Source organism: Patella vulgata, chromosome 9, assembly GCF_932274485.2.
Source record: "Patella vulgata chromosome 9, xgPatVulg1.2, whole genome shotgun sequence".
Classification (NCBI taxonomy): Eukaryota; Metazoa; Mollusca; class Gastropoda; family Patellidae; genus Patella; species Patella vulgata.
The window spans coordinates 35,146,978-35,162,560 of record NC_065887.2 but is presented as its reverse complement, the minus strand read 5'-3'; the positions used below and the strand labels follow the sequence as shown (position 1 = coordinate 35,162,560).

The window sequence follows — 15,583 nt, the reverse complement described above, 5'->3', positions numbered from 1 at the left end:
ATATTGAGTTAGAGACTTAGCTTAGCTACTTTAATATTCTTGGAAAGGAAGTTGAATTGAGATTAGGAAGAGATGTGTTTGATGTCATTTATATAAACAAAACAGATATTACCCAATCAATGACAAGATCTGTTCTTCTGCTAGCCATTATAGGTGGAACTGTATAACTCTCTGCTACAACCAGATGTAATGGGCGAAGATCTTTAATTAACTTATTGGCTTGACTAAAGTTTAAACTTGTATCTATAGGACAATAGCATACCTGCAAAACACAAAACAATTCTTCTATACTTTGTATTGTCCCCCGTCTTTCAAGAAAGTAGGGGACTATTAAAATGGGTTCGTCTGTCTGTCTGTCCATCACACTTTTTGGGACACAATAACTCTCTTTCTAATTGAGCTAGAATGTTCAAACTTGGGGTAGGTGTTTATTAGGTTGATGATAATGCCTTGATGGAGATGAGCATTTTCTGCTAAGGGTAAGCAGAGATAAGCAATTTGATTGGTTGATGCTTTCGGACACGATAACTTTAGTTCTAATTAGGTGAGAGTGATGAAACTTGGTGTATAGTTCCACTACATCAATACCTTGACTAAGTTCGATAATGAGCATTTTCTGCTCAGGGTAAGCAGAGCGATAAGCAATTTGATTGGCCTAGACAACTCTCTTTCTAATTGAGCTAGAATGTTCAAACTTGGGGTAGGTGTTTATTAGGTTGATGATAATGCTTTGATGGAGATGAGCATTTTCTGCTTAGGGTAAGCAGAGATAAGCAATTTGATTGGTTGATGCTTTGGGGCACGATAACTTTAGTTCTAATTAAGAGTGATGAAACTTGGTGTAGAGTTTCACTACATCAATACCTTGACTAAGTTCGATAATGAGCATTTTCTGCCCAGGGTAAGCAGAGTGGTAAGCAATTTGATTGGCCGAAACTTTGGAACACAATAACTCTCATTCTAATTGAGTTAGAATGTTCACACTTGGTGTAGGTGTTTATTACGCGAATGCCTTGATGGAGTTCAATGATTAACATTGTCTGCTTACGGCAAACAGAGATAAGCAATCTGATTGGTCGATGCTTTGGGGCACGATAACTTTGGTTATAATGAAGTGAGAGCGATGAAACTCCGAATATAGATTCATTATATCATTACCTTGATTGAGTTCGATTGTGCGAAATTTTCTGCTTATGCTAAGGAGCAATAAGCAAATTAATTGGTCAAGACTTAGGAACATAACAACTCTGGTTTTAATTGAGGTTGAATGTTAAAACTTGATGTAGATGTTCATTGGGTGAATGTCTTGACTGAGTTCAATGATTAACATTTCGAACTAAAGCTAAAAATAGCTAATCAATTTCATTGGTTGATGCTATGGGACAAGATAATCTGGATTCTACCTAATAGAGAGTGATGAAACTTAGTGTATAGTTTGATTGCTTGATACTTTTGAAAAAAAAAAAATGTGCGATTAAATCATGTGTGTCATCTATTTATTTTGGGATTTCGGCGAGGGACATCAGCCTCACTGTTGGCTTGTTAAAAGATTAATTCACTATTGGGATATTGGTGGTTCTATTATATAGTCATATATTAAGTCCTCATCTGATAATGTAATTTTACCTTTGACTCTTTGCCTTTGATTAACCCTTGGTATGTATTATTAATTATTTGTATTGATGTATTCTGTTAAAATCATACAGTCTCTGAAGTTAATTAACTAGGAAGGCAATTTTTCCCAACATCAACGCTACAGCCTACTCTGATTTCAATTTCCACTACAAATTCTTCAAATATTTTTTATTAGAAAGTATTCAAGCACTCTTATCTCCTATAAACTTGTTTGGAATCATTTCTAAACAGTTTAATGCTGAAACTTGCAGTGTTAGTTGCATACATAAACAAATTGTTATTTCAAAGACCAAGTTAAAAGGTAAGTCATAAAAATCACATATTTTTTTATACTTAGAACATCTATAAATACATGCTCTGTAAAATATTTTCATTTTTATATTGATTTAGTTGACTGTTGGTTATCTACAGTTTAACTATAACTTACTCTCATGGCAACAGGCTGAAAAGGTCCAAGTGCTTCTAAGTATGGAAAATCTGGCTCTACAAGAAAAATAACATATCTATACAGAATATCTGACATCTAATACATGAACCATTTTAGGAAGAAGAGTAAACTAGTGTATTGGCAAATGGTCACTTGTTTACTGAAGATGATATTTTATCCATATTTCCTAAAGTAGATTCATTTTTGAAGAAAACCTAGTCGAGGCATGGTTTTATAAAATATAATAGAACAATAAAAAAACAAGCCAACAGTGAGGCTGATGTCCCCCGCCGAAATCCCCAAATAAATAGATGACACATATTAATTAATCACACATCTATTTTTTTCAAAAGTATCGAGCAATCAAACTGATTACACACTGGACCCTTTGTTCTGACTCGGGCGTTCAAGTTACTGATCAACCTGTAATGTGTTGTTTTAGAACGTGCACAAGTGATCATTTGAGGAAAAGTAGGTGTTCATATAAATGAACACTCCAACATACTAACCCGGTGATTGTGAAAACAGACCACGCATTTTCGTGTGTGCACTGTATTAGAAATAACACTGTGTTAATAAAAACAAGTTTGAACATTCTAGCTCAATTAGGAAGAGAGTTATCGTGCCCCAAAGTATCAACCAATCAAATTGCTTATCTCTGCTTACCCAAAGCGGAAAATGCTCATCTTCGAACTCCATTAAGGCATTGACCTAATAAACACATACACCAAGTTTGAACATTCTAGCTCAATTAAAAGTTATCGTGTCCCAAAGCATCAACCAATCAAATTGCTTATCTCTGCTTACCCTAAGCGGAAAATGCTCATCTTCGAACTCCATCATGGCATTGTATTGTTTTCCAAAGTCTCGACCAATCAAATTGCGTATCGCTCTGCTTACCCTGAGCAGAAAATGCTCAATTATCAAACTTAGTCAAGGTATTACTGTAATGAAACTATACACCAAGTTTCATCAATCTCACTTAATTAGAACTAAAGTTATCGTGTCCCAAAGCATCAACCAATCAAATTGCTTATCTCTGCTTACCCTAAGCGGAAAATGCTCATCTTCGAACTCCATCAAGGCATTGACCTAATCAACACATACACCAAGTTTGAACATTCTAGCTCAATTAGGAAGAGAGTTATCGTGCCCCAAAGTATCAACCAATCAAATTGCTTATCTCTGCTTACCCTAAGCGGAAAATACTCATCTTCGAACTCCATCAAGGCATTGACCTAATAAACACATACACCAAGTTTGAACATTCTAGCTCAATTAAAAGTTATCGTGTCCCAAAGCATCAACCAATCAAATTGCTTATCTCTGCTTACCCTAAGCGGAAAATGCTCATCTTCGAACTCCATCAAGGCATTGACCTAATCAACACATACACCAAGTTTGAACATTCTAGCCCAATTAGGAAGAGAGTTATCGTGTCCCAAAGCATCAACCAATCAAATTGCTTATCTCTGCTTACCCTAAGCGGAAAATGCTCATCTTCGAACTCCATCAAGGCATTGACCTAATAAACACATACACCAAGTTTGAACATTCTAGCTCAATTAGGAAGAGAGTTATTGTGTCCCAAAAAGTGTGACGGACAGACAGACGGACAGACAGACGGACGAACCCATTTTAATAGTCCCCTGCTTTCTTCGAAAGGCGGGGGACAAAAATAACAGGAAATAAAAGATCATTGTTTGAAATAGTATTTGCAACCAAGAATGTGGCATAAACATCTAACATCATGTAGCATGGTAGGAACTTTAATTATGTACCACAAGGCTACGAGAATAGAGATTGAAATGATATACATAAAACAGGATAAAAATAAAGATTTTATAGAGAACACGATTTTTTGATGTTTGTTGTTAAAATGACATTTAAAAGTTGGAGCTTACCAGTAAATATTATAGTATTAGCAGAATGTTTTCCCCACAGTTCTACAAAATGGACGACATCTCCCATTCTTAAGGATGGATGACCAGCAAACACAACACAAGGTGTTTTAACTTCTAAATTCATATCTATAAATAGAACACAGTTATTGATTACCAGGTCATATCTATAAATAAAACAATGCCAGGTTATATCTGTGATATAAATTGATCTGTCAGATCTGTTAAAAAATAAGATTTTCATTGATCATATATACAGAAAGTATTTATTCATAACTGTGCTTTGGATTCCCCGCTCTAAAGTTCGGGGTACCACAAGGATCCGTATTAGGTCCTCTTTTGTTAAAGGCTCAATACCACTCTTGTTGTAACTGAATAGTATATCCCAATCTTTATTCTGGTCAACAAATTGTACTATTTTACAATATTCCAATTAATTGATGATACAAATTTGATCTTAACACACCTAATTTAAAAAATTAGAAAAATTCAACTAAATGATTTGAAAAGCCTGACGTAAAGCTTTTCAAATGTGTCTTGGATTTAAAAATATTTTTGAACCCTCTGGACAAGTAAAATAGGATTTAATGGATAATTTACACAACAGGTAGGACACTAACACATCTAGTACTTAGAAAAAGGCTATTTTTTTATTTTCTGGAGCTGTCAAGCTAGCAAGAGTGTTAATGTCCCTTTAAGGCTTATATAACTCCAATTGGTGAAATTTTGCGGAAAAATAAACTTGATTTTCATATATATGCTGACGTAACACAATCATATATTTCACTACAGTCATTATCCGAACCTTATTAAAACTAAAACGAAGTGTCGAAGACAATTCAATAATTCACTGTTTATTATTATAACGTAGAATATATAAATACTGGATTCTGATATTAACTGAAACATACCGTGAAGACTTTTAAAGTTTTTTAATCTTCCTTGACTTTGAAGCTGAAATTATACAGATATAGTTATATTGAATGATTTACTCAAATTTTCATTACTGTAACCTTCCATCTTCCAGAGTGCACATTCTCTGTATTTCTGTGTACATTTCAAAACAATTTCCAATAAATCATAAAAGGAATCTATTAATATTATAAAGAAAGCATCACATAAATATATCTCACCTCGGCATGAGGGAATGGACATTCTGGTAGATACACTTTTGATTGTTTACTCTGTGACAACCTAAAATTATTTATTATACTTTTATAACATAATTCATTACATGTAATAAAGTCTTTAATATTTCAATGTGTTTATTGTTGATGTAAGCCCATTTTTTAATCAAATACTGAATATATTAAGTATAGAAAAGATGTACATACCATTCAGCAAATATATTAGAATAAGCTAGAGCACTATCTGATACTGGTGAGAGAAAATACATAGGTATACCAGCTAGACCACATTGTTCTAAATGTGCTGATAAACATTCAAATAAATCATATGTTACACCAGACGGATAACATGGAACTAAAACATTACCACCATTCTTTAACGTTACAGCTGTAATAAAAAACATAAAAATACTTCCAGAAACAGCTACACCCGGATTCATTTTGGTGAATTATTGGGCTTAGTTCTCTCCATTTCATAAATAATAGACACAAAACCCTCAGAATTATGGAATCAACAAAGACGATAATATGACAATATCAAAAAGAGACATCTTTAATTCAAACAAAATATATCAAAAATGTATAAAGAGGTTGTATACCTGTATTAACACAGAATTCTCCAATCATAGTATCAGGATTAGCTAAAGGTGTCTGTGTTAAACAACTTAATATTAATACATCACTATTTCTTAATGGTGCTTGATCCATGGGCTATAATATAAAACATATAATAATTCATTGTCCTTAATGGTGCTTTACCCATGGACTATAATATAAAACATTTAATAATTCATTGTCCTTAATGGTGCTTGATCCATGGGTTGTAATATAAAACATATAATAATTCATTGTCCTATGATTTGTTTTAATTTCCTCCTTTAACTATCCTACAGATTTCACCCCAGTGTTAACCTACAATATATGCAAATTCGTCCAGATTAACTACGTAAATAGATATACAATAAAGTGAGGGGATAAGTACTTACTTTAGGATGAGTTGTTAGAGTAGAAGTTCCAGATACATAACACACCTAATTAAAAACAAACATTTAAAATAAACTGTTATATTTTATCTGTCAATCATATAAAAGAGATCATTGTTAAGATTTTAGAATTATATTTTTATGCAGAGGAAAATGTGTCTCTCAATTTCTACAATAGAAAATAAGTTTACCTTTTCATGCGTAGACTTGATAACCCAGTTACTACTACCAAGACTATAACCTGAACTAACTGGTGTAGCTTCAACAGAACCATAAATATCCTATAATAGATCACATATAACAAATATATAAATATCCTATAATAGATCACATATAACAAATATATAAATATCCTATAATAGATCACATATAACAAATATATAAATATCCTATAATAGATCACATATAACAAATATATAAATATCCTATAATAAATCACAACTGGAACCCCCAAAAAGATACATATTGTCAGGAACCTGGCAAACCCCCTTCTGCAAAATTTCCTGGATCTGCCCCTGTACGGCCTACTCATATATTGAATTCCAACAAATACATAAATATCATACAGCAGATCAAAAATACATGATTATGGGTCTAACAATTTGTACACCTTGATTTGTGTACTGTTCCCAGGTCAGTTCTAACAAGTGGGAAACAGGCTTGAGAAATTCTAATTGTTCTTAGCCCATGCCAGCAAATCAGGAATGTCCTAACCAGCGGTTGAGTAATATTTTCTAGGATTAAAGGAAAAATTTAAGGAAGAATATCTTACCATTTTTTGATTAAATCCAATAAGAGTAACTTTAGATAGGCAGGAATCAATATCATGTTTTGTATAACACTGTTTCCACTTTAAGGTATTTACAGCATCTTTTAATGGAGCCGGCAAGTGCCTAGAAAATAAATATAATGATTAGTTCAAAATACATGTTAAATATCTAGATAATATATCATAATTAACAATCTGAAGCATTTTCTCTGATCGAATATTTAAGTACTATGAGTGTATAAAACCATAAATGTGAAAACAATTTTGTTAATTTCGTCTCCTGTTTGTTAAATCATGGAAGCTTGCCTTTTAATGGGTGGCAAAGTTACAATGTCATCATAAAACTGATGTTTTATCCCACAGGATAAAGAATAATTTTCACATGCACAAGAAGGTAACTGAAGAAACTTGTGTGGTCAATGGCACTATATAAATCAACTCGATTGAATTTACAACCAATTAAAATGAATTGAGGGAAATTTTGCCTGGACATCATATATCAAATTCCAACTGCCCAGGGATCTATTACGTGCATGCCAATGTGTACATGGGACCTTGGTTTTTCCTCCAACCCAAATGACTAGACAGCTGTCCTTGTCAGGTCCTCCTTCCTGCATCACTGACAAGTGGAAACCACAAAGGGAAATCCTGAGGAACTTTCTCAGCCAACACTGGGATCGAACCCGCGACCTCCAGGCTAGCGAGCCAGCGTCTTATTCAGTTGGCTACCGTGGATCCCCCACAACCGAATATTGGGAAGTAGAGTATACCGACTCCTTTAAAAAGATCTGATATTTCTTTGTTATGGTAATTGGTAACCATCAGTTACAAATCTATCGTTTGTATTTGTGGAATTTATATTTCTTTCTGAATCAATGATCAAAACATAAAGACAAACTCAGAACAAAGATTAATTTGTAGACAATGTATGTTTACAAATTAATAACAAATCAATTATTCTGATCTGCCATTAAGTTTTAAATGTGAAATGAGGATAATAATTGTAACAAATTACATTAAAACTTCTTCTTGTTTCCATTTTGTAGCAATATTTGTTCTAGGATTTCTTTCAACATATTTCACCAGTTCTTCCATATACATTCTGTAGACATATAAAAACAAATTTTCTTCCAGATATATAAAATAAATCTGAAGTATTTTATAATAAATCTGCTATACAAAATCTAATACAGGGTGCCAGACAATAATACATAAACCCACCAGTCATCAAAACAGTAATGAGCACTCGTAAATATTTCAAATAGATCAGATCATAATTAAAGCCTCCAATACAAAAAATCAGACTTCGATTTTTTCAACTGCCATATCCATTCTATAAATGGGACAAAAACATTAACTTGCTACTCTAGAAATAACATTCTACTAACACAGGGTAACATTCTACTAGTTTTAAAAATTAACTAAATAATATACCTGCCAACTTGAAGAGCTGGTTCTGTAGTATATACATGACCTTTAAACCCTGTATACTCTGTTATATATGGTAAAGCTAATATACAGGTACTGTTAGAAATCAATATTGCATCTATCTGACTTAAATCTATAATCTCCAACTAAAATAAATGACCATATTTGTCAGAAATTTCTAAAAAAATGTATAAAATGCCAGCAGAATTGAAATATAAAAAAGATATCACACAACTCAATACCAGCATCTATAGGTACCGTATTTATCATGTTTCTTCTATCATATTCCAATACCTAGACCATAAAAAGGGTTGTTTTCAATGTTTCAATCATTGTAGCAATAATCAGGATTTGCAGATTTTAGATTTGACAGATTAATAAAGCCAATTCAACCAAAACAAGGCAGAATATCTTCATTAGGCCAGTCGACAACATCCATGTTTATAAATACAAGCCAACAGTGAGGCTAAATGCCCTATAGGAATCCCAATATAAACAGATAGCTGTCATTAATTACTTGCACAGTTATTCTTTATCCAGCACTGAGCAATCAATTTTCTTACCACTCTGCTTAAAGTTACACCGAGTAGAATATGTATATCATCTATCTCAGTCAAGGTATTGTGCTCCAAAGCATCGATAAATCAAATTGATTATTTCTACTTACAGCCTAAGCCGAAAATACCCATAATCAACCGTAGTCAAGGTATTGATGTAATAAAACTACATACCAAGTTTCATAACTCTTACTCAATTAGAGTGAAATTGCTTATCACTCTGCTTAACAGAAAACATTGTCGAACTCAGACAAAGGTATTGGTGTAATGAAACTAGACACCAAGTTTCACCACTCTTAATTACAAACTAAGTTATCATGTCCCAAGGCATCAACAAATCAAATCGATTATCTCTGCGCAGCCTAAGCAGATAATGCTCATTACGGTATCAAACTCAGTCAGGACTCTCGCCTAATCAACATCTACCCCAAGTTTAACATTGTAACTCAGTTAGAAACACAGTTACATGCTCCAAATGGTTTGACAAACAGACAGGCGGTCAAACCTATTTCAATGGTCAGGAACAATAACTAAAAAGTTTTAACTCTCGAAGTTGCACTGCACATGTACAGGTACTATAGTGTGATTAAGGCTACTAACTTCTGGTATGGCCATCTCAAAACATCCATCTATAAATAATCTTCCCGAACATTCCTTTACCTCTTGATACTACAATTAAAATAGACATGTACTATATTTTACAATTCACAGATTTATCCTTGGTACTCAACTTTACTTTAGAACGGCAAGAACAAAGCATTTAAAGACTTTATTTATATGATAAATGAGAATTTGATATGAAGGTAGATCAGCCAGTCTGAGCTATGAGCAACATAAATAGTTTATAGACCGCTACAGCCGATTGATGTTTGAAAAGGCTCATTGGTAAAACAGTGTACAGGCCAATATGGTATCATAAATCAATCTGGCTCAGTTACAAAGGGTTAATTATTACTTGTTGATTAAGATGTCAATCAACTTGCCAGTTATAATCCATAAGTCATAGAATAGTGAGAATTGGCAATTTCGATAATCCCGTAAATATACAAGCATTGTGATTATTCATAACAGATTCAGTAAGTTTCCTGTGTGGCAAATGAAGACCCTTTCAGTTCATGATCCAAGTAATTAGCAATTTTAACAGTCATTTTGATAACCCTGTATACTGGCAGATTATTTATTACACGACGAGTACGTAGTCGACTGATAGCCTAAATTATTTTCTATAATCACAGAAATGTGAATGGTGCCATTTACTGTGCGATATACCCATACAAATGTTCTATTATTAGACATTAATAATTTCCATTTTGAAATTCACAGTAAATATGGAATTTTCAGATGACTTGCATAACAATAGATCGATATCAGGCCTCAGCCAATCAACCCTTGAATTCTACTACCATTCTATTACAGGGAAGTAGCAACAAAGGTTAAAGTTGGCACAAAACCCACACAAGTTTCATGAACATGAACAACAAATAGAAAGACCTGATAAAACATGGAAGTCTTCAATATCTTTTGACAAGTGATTAAGCTATAAATGTAACTGTAAAATACATTTTTGACATCATGAAAGTTTCAAAATGAGTTAAGAACCTTGATGCAAACCCTAAAAAAGGTGAATTTTTTTCTATATTTTAACATATCAGTTGGTAGACCTAATGTCTCAAATAACTTACAGCATCACCAATTTTATTCTTTTTTTCAAATCCAGGAGTCCAACTTCTGGCTTTTGATATCTGGGTCCTGAAGTATAAAATTGTTTAGCATCAACATTTATTAATGTTTATATATCTGGTACTACGATAAATATTCATAATGATGTCAGTATATAACAATAAAATAATCTCAACAGATATTCTTCCATTTATCCTAATATGCCTGGTCACCAAATTAAAAAAAAATATTTTTCTGCTACAGTGAGTCAGATTCAAATGAACTATACATTTCATGCATAACTGATGCCTGTTTGAGTGATGTATATCATGGAAGTATGCAGTAAAAACACCAGAGGGTGGTGCATCAGTGAATAGCTGTATCTGCCTATCCTCCCTCAAATTTCCAATGTTGATTTAACATGATCCATTTTCAAAAGAAACGTTTATATCCGAACAAAAAGAACAGACGATTCATGTGGGGACAGGCCCTGAAAAGGTTCTTTGTGATCCATACTGAGCCTTATCTATACTAATATTTGTGACTGTCGTTTGTCTGTTTGTCTGTCTGTTTGGGGTTGGCGGCTACACTAGATCTGCCCTGAGTCTGAAATTTGGGGTATAGGGGTAACTCGGACCGGGGAGTAACATAGGCCAGGTGGCGTTAGTCTACCACTTCCTGTTTCGGAGTTATGGCCCCCGAGCGAAGCCGGGTATCTGTCTCTCTGTCTGTTCAGGGTTGGCGGCTACACTTGGACCGGGGAGTAACATAGGCCAGGTGGCGTTAGTCGACCACTTCCGGTTTCGGAGTTATGGCCCCCGAGCGAAGCCGGGTATCTGTCTGTCTGTCTGTTCAGGGTTGGCGGCTACACTAGGTCTGCCCCGAGTCTGAAATTTGGGGTATAGGGGTAGCTCGGACCGGGGCGTAACATGGGCAAGGTGGCGTTAGTCTACCACTTCTGGTTTCGGAGTTATGACCCCCGAGCGAAGCCGGTCTGTTCGGGGTTGGCGGCTACACTAGGTCTGCCCTGAGTCTGAAATTTGGGGTAAAGGGGTAGCTCGGACCGGGGAGTAACATAGGCCAGGTGGCGTTAGTCTACCACTTCCGGTTTCAGAGTTATGACCCCCGAGCGAAGCCGGGTATCCTGCTAGTTAATAATAAACTTGTATTAAGTGTGACAGCTAATAAGCTGCTCGGGGGTGCTCTATCCACCCTACCCCCATCTTGATCACATGGCTACCTATCATATTTAAAAACATGATATACATATTACATATAATCTAGTTTGTAATATTACCCAGGAACAACTGGAATTGGTAGAAAATGTTGAAGTTGAGTTATATCTAATCCACAATCTAACATTAACGTAACTCCTTTAAAATATAAAACAAAACATGGCTTGCTGGGATTGCTTGATAAACACACCTGAAAAATAAAACAAATAATTCAGGTTATTATTTCAAGCATATTAAACGATCCCAATCAACTATTATCTGATATGTTTTGGGTGCTTTTATTCAAAATAATCTTCATTTTCAGTTACTGGTACTAATTTAATCATTGTTAGAAGAAGCTCTAATTCATATTTAATTTAACCTGAAACAAATTACTGCCTATTAAATTAAAGATACATTATGGGAGATTAGATAGCGAGTTGGCAGTTCTCACTATAATAGTTAAAAACTAGATAATGTAAAGGCAATTTGCTGAAAATTTCAGTCAAATTGATTCATTTAATCGTTAAATCGAGAAGGAAAGTTATGCAGCAAATCGGATCATAATCCAACAAATGTTACAGGCTAGCATTGACATCGAGAGTTGCATGATTATGGTCTGGATACGTTAATTAATGTCTAATTAATAGTTTATATAACATTTCAGTCCTAAAGAAAGACCTACAATAGGCAGATTTAGCTCTTGCATAATGTATGTTTAAACAACACACCTTGCAGTAATTATACCAATCGTAAGGGGGATCACAGTGGCTAAGTGGGTAAGACGCTGGCTCGCTAGCCTGGAGATCGGGTGTTCGATCAGTGCATTGACCGAGAAAGTTAATCCAGATTTTCCAGCGTGGTTCCCCCTTGTCAGTGATGCAGGATGGAGGGTCCGACAAGGACAGCTGTCTAGTCTTCGGATGTGACGAAAAACCAAGGTCCCATGTACACATTGGGGGGACGCGTAAAAGATCCCTTGACAGTTGGAATTCGATATAAGAGTAGGCCGTAGTACCGCTGTCCAGGCAAAATCTACCTCATAGCACACTGTATGGTGTATGCCCGTCTCCATTAGCCCAGTTCGGAGCAGAACAGTAGGACGTTAAACCCCATTTCATTTCATTTCACCATTCATAAATATATCTATTAAACCATTCACTTATAAGATAATCTAAAACTTACCAGCTTCATTTTGCACTACTGTATTTGAAATTATCTGACTTCGGTATGTATACTAGTTAGAGAGAAATAAAGGTATCACATCTGAAAACAAATATGTAAATTTTAATTAGCCAAGCATTTTACATTCACATTTTCAGGGACTAGTTTTCTAAAGACCAAAATTCCAGACTAATTAAAAGCAATTATAGATTTTCAGTCCATACACATTAAATATACCTTCCCATATACAAACTGTGTGTTTTGATGATATATTTCAAATTAATTTATGTATCAAATGTCTGCTTTAAATCTCTCTCCTTGTTTGTCACTTGACTTGATTTAGCAGAGTGTCCATTTTCAACATGTACAATTTGTGTTACTGGCTGTCCATTAATAATAAATATTGAAGCTTAATTCTGTAAACTTCTTTTTCTGCCGTTTAATCACCAAGTCAGCACTGTTCTCACAGCCTCCAGCCATATGATCAATAAAATCCATTCAAGTAGATGCCAAGAGACGGCTAGGCTGCCCATTAGTGAACCCCTTTTTTGACATGTGTGCACCTCATTTATGTTTTTTTTTTTAGAAAATTCAGTATTTTTCTAGTAAGATTGGTTGTCTTTACCAAATTTGCCATACTTTTATTGCCTGTTAGTGATCCCCTTTTTTGACATGTGTGCACCTCATCAATGTTTTTTTTTATAGAAAATTCAGTATTCTTTTATTGCCTGTTAGTGATCCCCTTTTTTGACATGTGTGCACCTCATCAATGGTTTTTTTTTTTTAGAAAATTCAGTATTTTTCTAGTAAGATTGGTTGTCTTTACCAAATTTGCCATACTTTTATTAGAAATAACTACCCTATAAATGTATCTCTAAACATTAAACAGAACACAATTTTTATGGGATATCAATTACTGGTTTTATTCTAACAGCAGGACAAGTATCCTCTTATCGTTATCAAGCACTTCGTGTTGATATTGTGCTTGATAATGATAAGAGGATTCTTGTCGAAACATTCGTGCTTTTAGGATAAAACCAGTGATTGATATCCCATAAAAATCGATTTTCTTTTAATGTATTCCTAAATCGCCAAATGCCACTTAAAGATTATATCTTTAAACAGTAGTCTTCTAAAAAAGTATATTGATCATGAGAGCATCTTATAACATACATCTCCTCCTCAAGAATAACTTGATTCTATCCATGAAAATCGAGCTAGCCTAGTTTTTTGTTTATTTATTTGTCAAGCTAAAGAACACTATTTGGCCATATAATAACGGCAGTCATAATAACGGGACTTGATTAAAGTGTCATCAAGGCACAGTCAGATGGACCTAACCGACCTGGGTGCATAGACATTTTTCTTAGCCAAACAGGTGGCCTTTCTGCCCTAAGATAAAGGCCTATATGAAGTCTTTGTGGGTGGTTGTTTCCTAGTAGCATGATTTACCCAAATCCACCCAAATCTACCATTATTTCAACTCATAAGACAATAATTGATATCGATATCTGATAATATACCGTTCTTTATGCCAAATTGTCCTTTTTAATTTACAATCGTAAGGTTTTTGTGTCAAAATGCGATTTCCAAGCAAGTTTGGAAGTTGTAACCAAATCCACCATTATTTTAACTCATATCACAATAATTTATATCTATATTTGATAATATACCGTTCTTTATGCTAAGTTTTCATTTTTAAATTAAAATTGTGATGTTTTTGTGTCAGAATTCTCCCCCCCCCCCCCTCCAAAATGCAATTGAACCCAGGGACATAACTTGGGTTAGTGCACAAAATCACATGCTTAGAAATTGTGTTTACGATTTTATATTTAAAATGTCAATTTGGCATAAAGAACAGTAGGCTATCAAATGTAGATTATAAATCACGCAGTGGCTATTGTTAAGAGTCACAAAAATAGTCCTCAGGCTATTGTTATGACGATGCTTTCAGAGCCCTCCATCGACAAAGTTTAGGGTTAGGCCCAGATCCAGGATTTTGTCGAGGGGGAGCATACATTGGAGCAAAGGGTAATCATCAGAGTGCCACATGCATTAGTGGTTTGTATTAGTGTCGTGGGGGGGGGCACGGCCCCCTGGATCCAAGCCTGTAGTGAAGTTGAAGTCCATTGATTCAGAGGAGTAATAGAAATCGATGGTCGTAACAATAGCCACAGGACTATTCAGTTTTTAACTTCGCCGGTGGAGGGCTCTGAAAGCATTTGTGGTAACAATAGCCACTGCTGATAAAAATTATCATTTCATTTGAAATAAATAATGGTGGGTGGATTTGGGAGAATTTGAGTAAATCGTGCTACAACTCTCTCTATATATTACTTTAAGCGAGGGTTCATATTCCGCAATCTGTTTCAAATATCTGATTTACTTTTGTAGGCTATACTCTATTCTCTCCTGTTTTAGTGTTTATTTCATGTTTACTTTTTTCATTGCTCTGTTCGTTGTCCCCAGACAAATCGGTCCACCGTCTTGTTTGTACGTTGACATTCAAAAGTTCGGTTCTCTATCGTCTATAACGGTGCCGTCTCTAATACAGTAACAAATGTATTTGTGTAACAGAATTTAATTTAAATTGTATCGTGATATGGTGTGTCTTGTAGTATGTACAATTGACAAATTAATTCGTTCTCAATACCAAAACAATACAGAAACGCGCTAGATAAAATTTCCGGTTTAGTCTTGATCTTCCAAAATGATGGTT

General features: G+C 34.5%; 1 protein-coding gene across 4 annotated transcripts in view; it reads right to left on the bottom strand.

Moving 5' to 3' along the window:
* The window catches only part of LOC126807803 (integrator complex subunit 9), an 18,854-nt gene extending 3,271 nt beyond the window's left edge, over positions 1-15,583 (bottom strand). The window contains exons 1-17 of one of the 4 annotated variants that reach the window (XM_050532628.2): positions 15,202-15,583; positions 12,886-12,966; positions 11,784-11,911; positions 10,510-10,576; positions 9,428-9,496; positions 8,277-8,416; positions 7,858-7,944; positions 6,846-6,966; positions 6,265-6,354; positions 6,077-6,121; positions 5,690-5,801; positions 5,298-5,478; positions 5,097-5,157; positions 4,875-4,917; positions 3,967-4,092; positions 2,063-2,118; positions 113-262 (exon numbers count right to left, since the gene is read on the bottom strand). In XM_050532628.2, coding sequence (XP_050388585.1) covers positions 113-262; positions 2,063-2,118; positions 3,967-4,092; positions 4,875-4,917; positions 5,097-5,157; positions 5,298-5,478; positions 5,690-5,801; positions 6,077-6,121; positions 6,265-6,354; positions 6,846-6,966; positions 7,858-7,944; positions 8,277-8,416; positions 9,428-9,496; positions 10,510-10,576; positions 11,784-11,911; positions 12,886-12,894 — 1,485 coding nt within the window. In that variant the 5' untranslated portion in view covers positions 12,895-12,966; positions 15,202-15,583. Of the gene's footprint in view, positions 1-112; positions 263-2,062; positions 2,119-3,966; positions 4,093-4,874; positions 4,918-5,096; positions 5,158-5,297; positions 5,479-5,689; positions 5,802-6,076; positions 6,122-6,264; positions 6,355-6,845; positions 6,967-7,857; positions 7,945-8,276; positions 8,417-9,427; positions 9,497-10,509; positions 10,577-11,783; positions 11,912-12,885; positions 12,967-13,101; positions 13,826-15,201 lie in introns of those variants that run through there. The other 3 variants (XM_050532629.2, XM_050532630.2, XM_050532631.2) reach the window with 3 other exon arrangements.